The sequence below is a fragment of the Hyperoodon ampullatus genome (genome assembly GCF_949752795.1).
Source record: "Hyperoodon ampullatus genome assembly, chromosome: 16".
NCBI lineage: Eukaryota > Metazoa > Chordata > Mammalia > Artiodactyla > Ziphiidae > Hyperoodon > Hyperoodon ampullatus.
In genome coordinates, this window is record NC_136929.1 from 32996099 (window position 1) to 33011299 (window position 15201).

Sequence of the window (15201 nt, forward strand, 5' to 3'; positions counted from 1 at the left end):
ATATATTTCAAACTCGTCAGATTGCATGTCCTAATGACGTGATGAATCTGGGCTATGATTATCAGTGGTGGCTGGCATCATAAAATGCAACCAAGAAGACATTATGCACTTCCAGTGAAAGCATACACCACCATCTATGAAGTACTCTTGCCCCCAGATCACCTTGAATCAAGCATCCAGATGCACTTATGCCAGAAATTCAGAGGACAGAGGAACACAGAGACGAATTAGACCCATCAAGGAACTGTAAGCAGTTCATAGAGGTGGTGTCCACTTAGAACCTACACAGTGCTTTAACTAGATAAAAAGTTGGCTTTAAATATTTGGCACGGGCTTCCCTGGTGGCGCAGTGGTTGCGAGTCCGCCTGCCGATGCAGGGGACGCGGGTTCGTGCCCCGGTCTGGGAAGATCCCACATGCCGCAGAGTGGCTGGGCCCGTGAGCCATGGCCGCTGAGCCTGCGCGTCCGGAGCCTGTGCTCCGCAACGGGAGAGGCCACAGCAGTGAGAAGCCCGCGTACCGCAAAAAAAAAATAAAAATAAAAAAATAATAAATAAATAAATAAATATTTGGCACGAACAGAGTGATGCCAATTGATGGCAATGCTGGCCAAATCAGAACTTACCATTTCTTCCGTGCTCTCCTCCCTCTATTCTACCTACTTGAGTATAGAAAAGGAGGGACCTCTCTTTTAATTAAGATAATGGTATTTATTATTACATAAGCCTGAGGTATAACTTCTGAGTTAAGACTGCCTTTTGCTGCTCAAAGTAACTGTAGGAGTTTATATTACCAAATAAGAATCTGGAAAGTTACTAGGCTGCCTGAATTTTCATACAGATGTGGGAAAAATATAGTTCCCTACCAACACTGAATAAGTTTGAAGAGACAGTAGGAGAATAAAATGAGGTTGTTTATGATTACACTCATGGGTCTTACCACTTTCCCATTTAGCAAAATTGAGTACTTCTTTAGTATCATCATCAAAACAAATAAAAAGATCTATGTAAATATCCCTTGAAGCCTCAATTTAGAACTCTGAGTTAAGGAGTTTTGATGGTGGCTACCAGATCTTCTACCAGATACAAGTATATTAGGTTTGTTTATGTCTTCCAGAAGTACTTTTTAACATTTTCCTGAACCCAGAATCCCAATCCTATTATTTATCCATTCTCTTCACTTTTCCAGAATGAGAGAATATGGATGGATGTCACAATCAGTGTGTATGATTCTGGATTTCACTAACAGTATTTACTAGCTGATGATATATGCTCCATGAGGGAAAGGAGTTTTGTCAGTTTTGTTTACTTACATGTAACCAGAGCCTAGAACACTGGCATATATTAAGTGTTTAGTAAATATTCTCTGAATGAATGAATTGAAGTCTGAGTTGTGTTAAAGCTCAGGAGTTTAGGTTTTATAAAGTGCTAGTCAACTTCAATTTCATAAGATAAAAGTTGTATTAAGATAAATTTAACATTACAATATCTTCTCCCCACTTCTATAACATACTCAATAAGGGAATTGCTAACTGATAAAGAGATTAAAATGAAGATAATTAAAGAGAGCAATATAAAGTAAAGCTAAATGAAATAACCCATTTAGAGAAATGAGTTGTGATTATTTAATCTTACTCTAAGAAAATATTTTAAGTTGATAAAATATAATGCATTTTGTGGTGGAGATGAGGCAGCAGACACAATACATTTTTTAATGTTTAATCACATGTGTGTAATACTGAACATTTTGTATGTTTTATTTAATTTTTATTTGATTTATTTTTTTTATTGAAGTACAGTTGATTTACAATGTTGTGTTAGCTTCGGTTCAGATTCTTTTTCCCTATAGGTTATTACAAAATATTGAGTATGGTTCCCTGTGCTATATAATAGGTCCTTGTTGGTTATCTATTTTATATATAGTAGTGTGTATATGTTAATCCCAAACTCGTTTTTATTTTAGAATTTTAGAATTCATTGTTTTAAATTCCACCTTTGATTCTGAATTGTGGTAGAGACCAGTACTTCTTGTTCTACCCAGAGGCAATAAATGCAGCTTTTCCTTTATTGTTATTCTGATACCATTAGTTTATTAGTATGACATTTTTTTTTTTCAGTGAGAGTGTATTCCTCTTTCATTTATTATTGTGGCTAGTTTTATAAAGATGGAACACTGCAAAAGATCGTGTTTTATTGATTGGTGGAGTTATGATGCAGGACTATAAAGCAGTGTGTTGAAGTATTAAATTAAATATTCTTCCTTTTTGTCCTACTTCAGGGCCATCTTGGAGGTTAAAGGGTCTCACACAAATGAAATGATAAATCCAGTTTACATAGTTACCCTATAGACATTGAACTGCTTCCTTCTTATTATGTCTGAATAAAACTCATTATCTATTTTGTTTCAGTAATAATTATGAGATTCTCTCCTAAGCAATTCTTTACTGCCTCCATTATTCTCCATCTTATAACATACTCTGAAAAGGCAAGCATATAAATATGATAAAAGAATTAAGCTGTTGAAATAAATTAATTTATTGTGCAACAATGTATTCAAATCTTACTTGCTCAATGGATTTTACTTTAATGAAATTCTTCAAAGAACAATACATCATGTTCCAAAGATTGAAATTATACATTAAGTGAAGTGACTGAATATGTTGTGTCTCAGTTTATAGAAAGTTTCAATTGAATACTTAAGCTTCTAAAGCGTAAAAATTTGCATAAATTAAAATATTTCTTTAAGTAAAAGTATTAAATATTGTCTGTATCCTTTGTTCTTAGACAAAATATAATTAAAGTAAAAAATATAATTAAAGTAAAAATAAGCTAAAGCTAAAATAAGTACTACAATTTCACCTATGATTCTTAAGCCTTAAATTAAGATTTAATATTATTTTACATTAAGATTTTAATCTAGCTTATTTTTGACTTAGTTTATTATGTGACCTTTAGAGTGTTATGAATGTATAAGTGAATAAGTGAATAATGCATGAATGAAAAGAATCATCAAGGAAAACTTTTACAGTTCAATAAAATTGACTAATGAAAAAATTGTTATACTTATGTGGAAAATAAATAAATAATTGTTCAATGGCACAATCATTGTTACTAGAGTTTTGTGCATTAAATATTTACGTATTTTATGAGTCAGATATCTCAGGAAAAATCAGTTTTTCATGCTTTCCATTAGTGCCACTGAGAAATCTATTATGACAGGAAACTCAGAATTGCAAAATGATTTTAGAGGGATTGATTTATTTCAAGATTGCACTTTACCTCTGTTTGGCTAAACACATGCCACTGAAAATATGATCACTTACATAATTATTAAGAGGAATATTAAAATGTATTGATGGATAAACATTGATTGAGTAAACTTTTGGGGAAAATTGAATGGCTAATTTAGAAAATTTTATTTATATAAAAATATAATAATGTTTTTTCCTAAATATATACCATGTGTTTCTGCATAATCCAAGTGTTAAGAGTTAGATGTCTTAGGAATTAGCTTTAAAGCTTAGTAAACTTATGTACCTCTTTATCAGAATTTCGAGAAATCAGGGTTAGACTCTATATCGTTTATATCTGGTCATGTATGCTGTTAACTATAGCATGGCTTATTAATACATTTATTCAGACTAAAAAGGAGTTCTATACAGTTTTATAAATCCATACTCTATAATAAATGCACAGATATTCCAAAAATGATACAAACTCCAGCCTTTGAATGCTGTACAGAAGCCAAGATTATCGTTTGATTTGTGATTGCAAAGACTTGATGTGAACTTTCTTGCCTTATTTTTAAATTAAAAATTGTGGGATATTTGTGCAATTGAATATATTAAAAAGTAAAAAAGATAAACTATTAATACATGCGATAACCTGAATGAATCTAAAAAACATTTCGTTGTGTTAAAAAAACAGGACATAAAAAGTATGTACTATATGAGTCCATTTTTATGAAATTCTAGAACCAGCCAAACTACTCCCTGGTGATAGAATTCAGAAAGCCGTTGCTTCTGGGGATAGGAGGAATAGGCTGGGAAGGGGCATGAGAAATCTTTCTGGGGTTATGGAAACAGTCTAGATCTCGACAAAGCTCATCAAACTGAACACATAATAAATGTAGAGTTTGAAGCTGCTTCATAGTTTAAGGTAGGGGTGAATGTTAAGAAGAAAGATTTATAATCCCAGCTGCTTTTAAATTATAATTAGAAGATAGGAAGTAACTTTTGGCATCCAGATGTGGATTCTCCACTCTTTTAAATCATATATGTGTTTGTTTTTTAGAAATGTAGGTCGTTTGTTTGCCATGTGAACTAAAGAACTTAGACCATTTAGAAGCATAGCTTGTTTGATTTATTTATTGTGGAAAAATAGCTAATATTGTGTTCATTTTGCATGCTGAGACATAGAGTTTAAAAATACGTCTTGCAACTTTTGAGAGTAGAATTTAGTTGACTTTTTTTCTTTTTTCCTTCTGGTACAATATCGTTTAACATGGCAAATTACTTGTTGTAAAGTTTCTTATGGGACTATTTTTTATTTTATGTAATGTATATTGAGAAACAGTTTTATGTATGGATTTTGGAAGAGGGCTTGGCTATCTTGAGGGTTACTTTCATTTTATTTGTCATGATCCTCAAGAATGAAACCTCTGTTGAAGATGTTTATTGACCATGTGTAGGAGTGAAAAATTAAAAGGGTATGAAACAAGTGGTGCTCAGTCTTGGATATACGTTAAAATCGCCTGGAGAGCATTAAAAAATACTGGCTTCTGGGCACCCCTTCAGACTCAGTGTATAAGGCCGCTGTAAGAAAGTACAACAAACTGGGTAGCTTAAAACAACAGAAATTTATACCCTCACATTTCTGGAGTCAAAAGCAAGATGTCAGCAGTGCCATGCCCCCTCTGAAATTCTAGGTAGAATCTTTCCTTGCATCTCCATAGTTTTGGATGGTGGCTGGCAATCCTTGGCAATCCTTGGCTTGCAGCTGCAGAGCTCAGATCTCTACCTCATCTTCACATGACATATTTCCCTCTTCACAATTTTTCCATCTTTCACATTTTCCCCATATCTTCACAATGTCCTCTTGAGAAGACATCTGTCATGTTGGATGAAGAGCCCACCCTACTTTAATATGACCTCATTGTAACTAATTTCATCTGCAAAGACCCTATTTCCAAATGCTCACATTCATAGGTATTGGGGGTCAGGACTTCAATCATTTTGGAGGGACACAATTCAACTCATGACCCTCAGTAAGCCAGAATCTTGAGGAGTAAAGCCCAGGCATAGGCATGTTGAAGAACTTCCCAGATGATTCTAATTCAAAGTAGAATTGCAACCCATCACAAGGCTTAAAGGAACTTTTGAGATTGAAGACATACATTACCCTCTTCCTCTGTTAGTACAAAGCCTTGTCTGTTTTCCATATTACATTAGCCTTTGATATTTTGAAAACAGCCTCCTACAGGCAGATTCCATTTTAGAAATTTTTTCTTTTAAAAAGTCTGCTTTTTTTTCATATTTGCATCTTTGCACTCCAATCAGGAATAATTTACTTATTATTTATTATGTATCATGTATCAGTTTATTTGTACACTTCCAAATATTTATGAATTATTGAAAAGACTGTTCTTCAAGGCCTGTGTGTGTTGATAGCTGAAGGTATAAACATCTTGTTGCTCGAAGAAAATATTAACAAATGAGTATCTTATTTCTTAATCTGTAACTCTATTTATAATAGCTCATTGGAGACAGTTATATAATACATTTGCACATTGGTCTCATAGGGAAGGAGCAAGAATTAAAGGGGAAGGTATGGAGTGGGACCTGAGTGTAAACATAGAACAGTATCAGGAAACATGATACCAGGTTTCCCTGGGATACAACTAATACATATTTCATGAATTTTCCCTAATATATTTGTGTGGTTGCATTGGAGCTAGGAACCTGAAAATTATTAGAATCAAAGAAAATTATTCAAATGTTAAATAATAATAGATTTTTACGTTGCCTTAAAATGTGACCAGGTATATCCAGAGCAGCTCCATAATGAAATAGGTGTTAACAATGCCTCTGGTATTATTATTGTGATGTCATGGTGATAATCTCTGTGTTAGATGATCCTAGACACTTGCTGAAGCAATATAATTTATTTAAAGATTTTTTTAATATTGGTAATTGTCTAGAATTAAAACCTGCTTTGTTCTGTTAATTCATTGTTGTCTAATGGTTCTAAACTGGATGTCTTTTTTGATCTCTCTTTTTATCCAGAGAAGGCATTGACATTTGCCATTACTACAGCGATGTTCACCTATAGAACCATTTTCCTTTCTACTCTTTCCTTACTTTGACTTTTCTCAAGATAAAAGACGTCGTTTTATCCAGTTAAATGTTGATGAAAAAATGTGTTTGTCTTCACATATCTATAGAATTAAGAAAAATCAACATTCCTTAAGCAAAGGTCCAATGTATTTACCTCTTTTCTCCCCCTCCTCACCCCCCAACCATGGTGGTGTAGGAGCGTGTTCCCGACAGCCCCTCGCCTGCCCCCTCCCTGGAGGAGGGCCGAAGGCCTGGCAGCCACCCATCATCACACCGCAGCAGCAGCGTGTCCAGCTCCCCAGCGCGGACTGAGAGCTCCTCGGACAGAATCCGTAGGTGTCATACTTCCACTTGTCACCATTTTAAACTTTATTAGGTGCAGCTGGCTTTTCTAATCAAAATGCCCTCATTCCAAATAGATCTCAGATGTATCATGTTCTGACTCTCTGTAGCAATAGCCATCTCTCAAAATTATGTTTCCCAGTTTGCAATATCATGAGGTATGGTACTACATTAACAGGTTCTGATATAAACTCCCTCTCTCTGATGCCACACATAAAGATTTGAGCTATGAAACAGTTAGAGAAAGTAAGTAACCTTCTAGATTAGTTTCTGAGGTAAACACCTCCAACTCTCAAATACCTAGCGTCCAAGTATATACTGTTTATGGTTTATTCCTCTTCATTCCTTCAATCCCATCCCTGCCATTTTTTAAAATTCAGTAATTTTTTAAACGTCACCCTTTCATTGACAAAGACATCCACAAAGAGGAATAAAAGAAATATAATTCAAAATAACTGATTTTTAAAACATTTTGTAGTCATTCAGAAGATCAATAGATTGAAGAGTGTGAAACTGGTTAAATTTTAGGATTTGAATTGGTAACAGTCCATAATGCATATTATCATCACATGTTATTATTATTAACTTCTAAAAAGTAAGGTTATATTTTATTTCATGATCACATTTTCAGATATTTAATCCTGGTCCTCATGGCCAAGAAAATTAAGAGTAAAGTTAATATACCATTCAATTAACTGGTTATTTTGTGTATGTACAAGAATCTAATATTGTTTACCAATAAAATGAGCATATTAACAGTGCCTACCTTGGTTGCTAAATCCAATACTTACTGTATTGTTTACAGGCTTTAGTTATTATTTTAGGAAATCATGCTTATAGCATAAACTTCATTTAATTACACAAAATTTATTGAAGTTATTTGGTTGTTGAGAATATCTTCATAATAGAAAAAAGCGTTTCCTAGAAAGTGTCTTTATAAGCTGTAAAGGAAAGTTTGCATATCCTCAATATAGATACTGTGGAGGAAGATAACATAAATGTTAGCCAAATTGTATGTAATAAAATTCTTTTTAAAATAGTCAATCATTGACAATTACTTAGAATTCAACGTAATTCTAAATATGTATACTTTATTTAGCCTGTTTATAACATATTTCCCTAAGTTTGTAAGAGATGATTGTTACTGTTTATTAATAAAAATGGATATAGCACTTGATAATCATTGCCAAATCAATTATATTTCTGGGGCTGGTAAACCTCAGTTCACACTACTTCAAAGCATTTTTCAAATAACATATCTTCGGTATGCCTTTGTGCCATGCTGTCACTAGAATCAGAAATTTAATGATGAATATTTGGTTTCATGTCTAATGCTTTTTAAGGTATCATTGGAAAGGAGCTGTCCTAGAAAAGATAACTATATATTTTTCATAATACTTAATCAGAAATACACATAGGGAAAGATTTGAGGGTTTTGATATACAGTCTTTGTTTTACTAATCATATTTTAAAATTCTTGATAGAAACAAAGTAATTACTTTTGCATGCATGGACTATCATAATTGTCCAAATGGAAATATTGATACATGTACACACATGTGTACACATATATGCATATACACACATACATGTGCAAAGGTATGCATATTTATTTTTAACTTTGGACTAACATAAAAATTTCAAAAATAATTAAAAATTCTTAAATATTTACCATCCAGTTTCACTGAATCAGTTGATCTTTCTGAAAGATACACCTAATAAAGGCCTAATGCCACCTTACTGTCTTTATCACAGACACTGTGCTTCTTTACCTCAAATACTCCATTGTTTATTTTCTACAAACAAGGAATTTCCCTTACATAACCACAGAATAGTGATTAAAATCAGGAAATTAAGACTATTATTGTACTATTCTCTAAGCTGCACACCTTATTCAAATTTCACCAGCTTTCCCACTATTATTTTTTCCTTTTTTTTCTGACTAATATTTTTAATAATAAGAGATTTTTCTTTCCTGGTCCAAAATCCAATCCTGGATCACATGTTGAAATTACTTGTCATATGCCCTTAATCCTTTTAAATCTGAAACAGTTCCTTAATCTTGTTTATCTTTCAGTACCTTGACATTTTTGGAGAATACATACCATTTATTTTATAGAATGTCCCTCAGGTTGGAATTTTTTGATGTTTTCTCATAATTTGACTTCAGTTATGTATTTTTGGCAGGAATGACACAGACATGATAGTGTGTCCTTCTCAGTGCATGATTTCAGAAGATATATGATATTTTGCCAATACTTGTGATAACCATCACTTGGCTGAGGTAGTGACTGACTTCTAGATTTCTCTCTTGTAATGTCCCTTTTTAAATTGTTTTTAACCTTTGTAGATAATAAGTATCTTGTGAGGAGATATCTTAACATTATGTAAATGTTCTATTCTTCATCAAACTTTCACTTCACTACTTTCAGAATTGTTCATTGAAGATTCTTCCCTGAAACAATTATTACTATGGTGATTTCCAAATGGTAATTCTTAACATAGTCTTATATATTATTTTACACATATTTTAAGACTATATTTTTTGCAGTGAAAGTAAGGTTTTATAGAATGATTTTTCTTCAAAATTTTTGCACAAAACCAAGATTTTCAAGGGCAATTTATTAAGAAATTTATTGACTGGATTGTGATCATAAGGGTATTTGATCATCTGCCTTATCGTTTCAGTAGTGACAGGTTACTCTTAATGGTTCAAGAAAGAAATTATTGTTTTTAATCATTCAACCATTTATTAGGTATTAATTGGGCTCTTTTATTTTTAAATTTGAGCTCAAATCCCAATTTTTAAAGAAGTACTTTGATATCTGTGAAACTGCATGTTTTATTGACTAGAATAGGACTCTTGAAACAGCTATTTCAGTGCCTTAACTTGTTGAAAACTCTCTTTGCCCTCTCATGCCACTAGAATTTTTTTAAATTATGTCTTAACTTTATAGTGTTAAAGAGTGTTCTAACGTTAAGGTTGCAGTTTTTGCAGAGTTAAGGAAGGTTATATGCTAAGGAGAGAATGTGATACACTAGATAAAGCTTGAATATTTCATTGGTAATGGTTATAGGGGTATGGCCATTCAAAAGTATTCCAGACATGAGAAAATATACGTATTTTATGTGAAATAAAAATAAGATAAAACAGTTTCATTTTCAATATATTTCTGCTCGTTCTCAAAAATTATCATAGTTATCAGTTCTCACAGCATTCAACTTAGAGATAGATTATAATTTTAAAGTTAGACCATAGTATTATATTTATTTCTGAGCCCAAAAGAGTTTAAATAAGTTATTTGAATATTGTGTACTATGATGTTTTAGTCTTTTTTCTTTTGTTTCTGACTTGACAGCTGTCCATCAGAATGGTTTGTCCATGAACCAGATGCTGATGGGTTTATCACCAAACGTACTCCCTGGGCCCAAAGAGGGAGATTTGGCTGGTCATGACATGGGACATGAGTCGAAAAGGATGCATATTGAAAAAGGTAATATACGATTATGAGGTCTTGTTTTTCCTGCTCAACATATTAACTAGGTTTTAATCACAGAACAAAGTATATTTCTAGATTATATTAGAAGATGGCATATAAACATTTTAAAAACCTACATTAGGTAAAATGCCTATTCAACAAAAAAGAAATATGAATGAGACATATTTCTCTTAAACAACAGGTAAATGTTCATTTATTTTCCAGTACGTTTTAAAAAAGAGAATTGTTTGTTTTAATTGTTATCTCTGAGTTCCTCAAGGACTATAGTTCATCTTTCTCCATGCTTTTAGGGTCAATTGTCATTTTACTTAACATAATAGAACAAGGACAACACACAAAGGATTATTATGATTATTTTTTGGATTAAAAGACACATGGTCATTTGATCAACCAAGAAATATAGTGAATCTTATCAACCAATGTACTAGTAGCTGTTTCTAAAGTGTGTGCAACAAATAACAAAGCCCAGATTGTGCAAAGCTGTGAGAGTTTCCTATTTATATTTTATTTGTACCAGCCTAACTCATTTTCACAGGCAAAAATTTGTCTTTTCGTGCCTTATTTCATGAAATACTTTCATGGAGAATTGAAATATTATTTTACATGTGTGTTGGAAATTTATGCTATTGGATGCAAATTAATGTTTTCAAATGGTAAATTTAAATTGGGACCACTGGAGACCTGCCATATCTTTTTCATCTTAATTTAATATTTTCAGATTTTATTAATAATATGGACTGGATACTTTGACTACCTTTTTTGACACGAATATCAAGTAATCAGCATTATGAAAAGGATTGTTTCTTTGGAAAACATAATTATACAAAAGGTACAATTCATTGGCTGTCAAAAAGGAAGATAAGTAAAATTGACTATTTAGATAATCAGAAGGACATGATTGGAGAAAGACTAAGTTAAGGTGGAGCAACCGTTTTTCCTCAAAAATGACTATTCACAAAACGTAAAAATGCTTACATAAACATTTTTCTATTCAACATGAAAACAGCTCTGCGGAGTCCTTAGGAAGAAAGAACACTGTATTTCTATAAATTAAATTATCGGCATTATGCAATTAATAAGAAAATGGTAATCTTTTCTAGGTGCTAACATGTCAAAATCTAGGCATATTTGAGAGCAGCGTTAAGGCAACTTCCTAATTATTTATTTTAAAATTCACTATCAAATATTATCACAAAGCTGGGTGGAATATATACAAGTGCATCAGTGAACGAGATTGCCTCTAAATGTCTAATTCTAATTTTCTGTGAGTTCTTCTTCAAAAATGAAGAAAAATATATAATGCCTTATGTATCTTTTGACATATACCTTTTATATTTAATCAAAAACAAATTTGAGGAAATATTATGGAAATCTTTATAGTAACAAAATATAAAACTGCATAGAGGATTTAAGTTTTAAGTAAGAATATTGAAATATAAAAATTCATTATTTGGGTTAAGTAGCCATTCTCCACTAGAGTTCTATGAAAGAATGAAGCCCTATAGAAAATGAGTTTAGTGATTCATTTCTCAGTTTTCCCATAGTTGCTACATAGCTAGTTTCACTTGAAATGCATAAGAGAGAAGTTTTATGATATGCAGTGGTTGTCAGGATATTAGGGTTTAGTTCTCTTGCAGAACCTTGGTGAAAAAAGGTTAAGAGTGAAATATAACAGCCCGGAGGTGGTAGTGAAGAGACCACCAAAGGAATGACCAGTAATGTGATTGGAATAATGAATCTCACTGGAATTTCTGGTGGGAGCTTTCTACAATCTCATGTTTCAAGTTGAGTTGACTATAATTTTTGTAACTTTCTTTTTCCATGAGTCTTTTTTTTTTTATGAGACGAGTTTTATGGGTTTTTTTAATGAGTTTATATTATGTTAGTAATTTGAAAATAATTTAAAATAAGAGAGAAATAAACCAACTCTAGGCTTGGCATCTGAAGACCTAGCTCTGTGGTCCATTGCAGCGGAGCACACTTCCTGGAGTTGTTTCTCTGTCTCGAAGGGGTGTCTCGGAACACCAGCCTGAATATCACACCAGCGTGGTGGGCACAAAAGAGCTTCAAAATATGCTCTGTGGACTTATGATGCCGTTATCTTTCCAGAACCAGAGTGTTCTTTTTTTTTTTTTCCATGAGTCTTGAGTTCTATCTGCCTATCTGCCCATCATCTGTCTATATACCCATCATCTATTTGTTACTACTATTTTAACTTTGCTATCATAGAGCCTTTCCTGAGATACCATACTAGGTTGATATAGGGATCCCACTGCTGGTTTTCCTGTGTGCCTGCCCTGCAAATCTTCTTTACAACATTTTCCTTGTTATTTGGAAGTTATTTTTTCATTGGTCTGCTTCCAGTACTAGACTATATGCGCCTTGAAGTCGTGTGTATTACATTTGCTTTAAACAGACTAGACAATCTATGAATGCATATTGATCTGTGCTAAATTACTAGAAGATTCTAAGAGATGGTGAAAGCAAGTTAAAATAACTGTGATGATGAGAGGAAAAAGGTGGAATTTCATAACCTTTAGAACATACATTTATATGAAACAGCAGAATGTTCTGGCCAGGAATATACACAAAAATTTTCTATATCGCTAATGGTACTTCTTATCATATCTTAAGTTTTTAAAATGGTTTTGCTGTCAGAATAAAGACCTTCATCATATCTCAACAGTTTTTCAATATTTTAATGTATATTTTATAAAGGAAAGTAAGTTTTTAATATTCTCCCTAGAAATGTGAAACTACCTTTAAACTCATAATTTCAAATGTAGTTATGGAATCGTGGACATTGTAATAGATTTTGATACTCTTATAGTAAGAATTTTATTATATGATGCTCATCATTTTTATGTACTCTCACTCTTTTATCTATTTTTCAGCACACTGAATTAATAGTAAATATTCATAGGCTTTCTAGATTGATAGGGTCTACTAAATTAAAAATTGTTTTCTTTCATGACTACATTTATCATGTGCCACATACTTGCCCTGTAACTTTCTTACTACACATATCTCTATTAAAACAAGTGACTTCGTTTAGAGACATTTGTAGAGAAATTAATTACATGTTTGTGTCATTTTAGGCTTGAACTTCTTAAATGTAATTTGCTGCTTACCACTTTAAATCATTCAAAAGATAATTCTTAAGAAAACATTGATGTTAAAAATAGATACCAAAATTAATTTGTATGCTGAGAACCACTGTGGTCTAAAATCTTAATCACCAGAAACTTTTAAGCATTTAAAATCTTCTTAATATTAAAAAGCTACTGACTTTATTAGAATATTTACATCACTATTAGTTGAAGGACCAGTGGCTTTACAGGTGTTAGAACTCAGAAGTACTCAGTGCTGAGTAAATCTGCTACTTCGTTTTTAAAATAAAAACACTCTAATGGGTTTTTGAACCCAGGAAGTGTTTAATTAAAGTACATTCAAAATATAAATATGAAAAACAAGTTAGTGTATCAAGAAGTAATAGACATATAATATTGTTTCAAGTATCCCAAGTGTAAGGAGAAATGGTTTTAATAGTATGAACTTTGACTAAAATTAGGAGTTTTTTAAGGATATGTGCTGAGGAAATCTATGATACAGCTCATAGCCTCAAAAACAATTTTATGTCTTTTAACTTTTCCAAACATACTGCAAGTTCTCTAGAGCTTTCTGGATTTTAAGAACATTGCTGATTTTTACCCTCAGTCTAAATTTAGTGGAATAGGCAGTACTAATTGACATTTTCTTTTTTTTAATTGAAGTATAGTTGATTTACAATGTTGTGTTAGTTTCTGGTGTACAGCAAAAGTGATTCAGCTTTATATATATGAAACAATGAAAGAATTACGTATGTATATGTATGTATATATATAATATATTATTTCTCAGATTCTTTTCCAATATAGGTTATTATAAGATATTGAGTATAGTTTCCTATGCTATACAGTAGGACCCTTTTGTTTATCTATTTTATATAAAGAAGTGTGTAAATGTTAATCCCAAACTCCTAATTTATCCCTCCCCCTACCCTTTCCCCTTTGGTAACCATAAGTTTTTTTTCTATGCCTGTGAGTCCGTTTCTGTATTGTAAATAAGCTCATTTGTATCTTTTTTTTTTTTTTTAGATTCCACATATAAGAGATATCACATGATATTTGTCTTTCTGTCTTACTTCACTTAGTATGATAATCTCTAGGTCCATCCATGTTGCTGTAAATGGCATTATTTTATTCTTTTTTATGGCTGAGCAATATTCCATTGTATATATGTACCATATCTTCTTTATCCATTTATCTGTCAGTGGACACTTAGGTTGCTTCCATGACTTGGGTTTCGTAAATAGTGCTTCTATGAACATTGAGGTGCATGTATCGTTTCAAATTAGAGTTTTCTCCGAATATATGCCCGGCATTTAAATTATTTAAACAGGCTCCCTGTTTCTTTATGCTACACTTCTCTCTTTATCCCCACAAAATCTGTCTCTTGGTGCTAATTTAGTGTTACTTCTCTTATGCATAATTTTTTCCCTGGTTTTTCTAAAATTGCTTGAATTGCTATTTCCAACACATTTTTGAGCATGTTTCATACCTTGCATGTAGTTTCACGTGCACATTTTTGTTATTATGGAATTTATCTAATTTTTTGCTTACCAAAAATCAAATGTATGCTACAGTATCAGCTTTTTTCCAATTATAGAAAATGTGAGCATTTATAATTGGAACTAAGTAGTGAATACCTAATTTATGTTAGTGTATTTCAGTCTTGGACTAAATAAAACAAAATGATATAATCAATATTTACTGAATGTCAGATATGTGAAATAAACCATACGAAATGCAAAACTTCCCTCCTTCTTTTGCTGCTACAGTTGCACAGAATTTTTCTTCATATATATTCTAATTTTCCCTATGGTTGAGGCTTTTCCCTTTATTTGTTTTCATAAAAAATATGACAACTTTCATTGGTGACTCCTGACATTATATTTTTTTTATTTTTCATTTTTTCTAATTATATA

General features: G+C 32.1%; 1 protein-coding gene across 5 annotated transcripts in view; it reads left to right on the forward strand.

Moving 5' to 3' along the window:
- DACH1 (dachshund family transcription factor 1) overlaps positions 1–15201 on the forward strand; it is a gene marked incomplete at both ends in the record, with an annotated part of 419718 nt that overhangs the window by 294244 nt on the left and 110273 nt on the right. For 3 of the 5 annotated variants that reach the window (XM_079721820.1, XM_079721821.1, XM_079721822.1), the window contains 2 exons: positions 6530–6665; positions 10035–10169. The exons of the other annotated variants lie outside the window; for them this stretch is intronic. In XM_079721820.1, coding sequence (XP_079577946.1) covers positions 6530–6665; positions 10035–10169 — 271 coding nt within the window. The remainder of the gene's footprint in view (positions 1–6529; positions 6666–10034; positions 10170–15201) is intronic. 5 annotated transcript variants of the gene reach the window in all.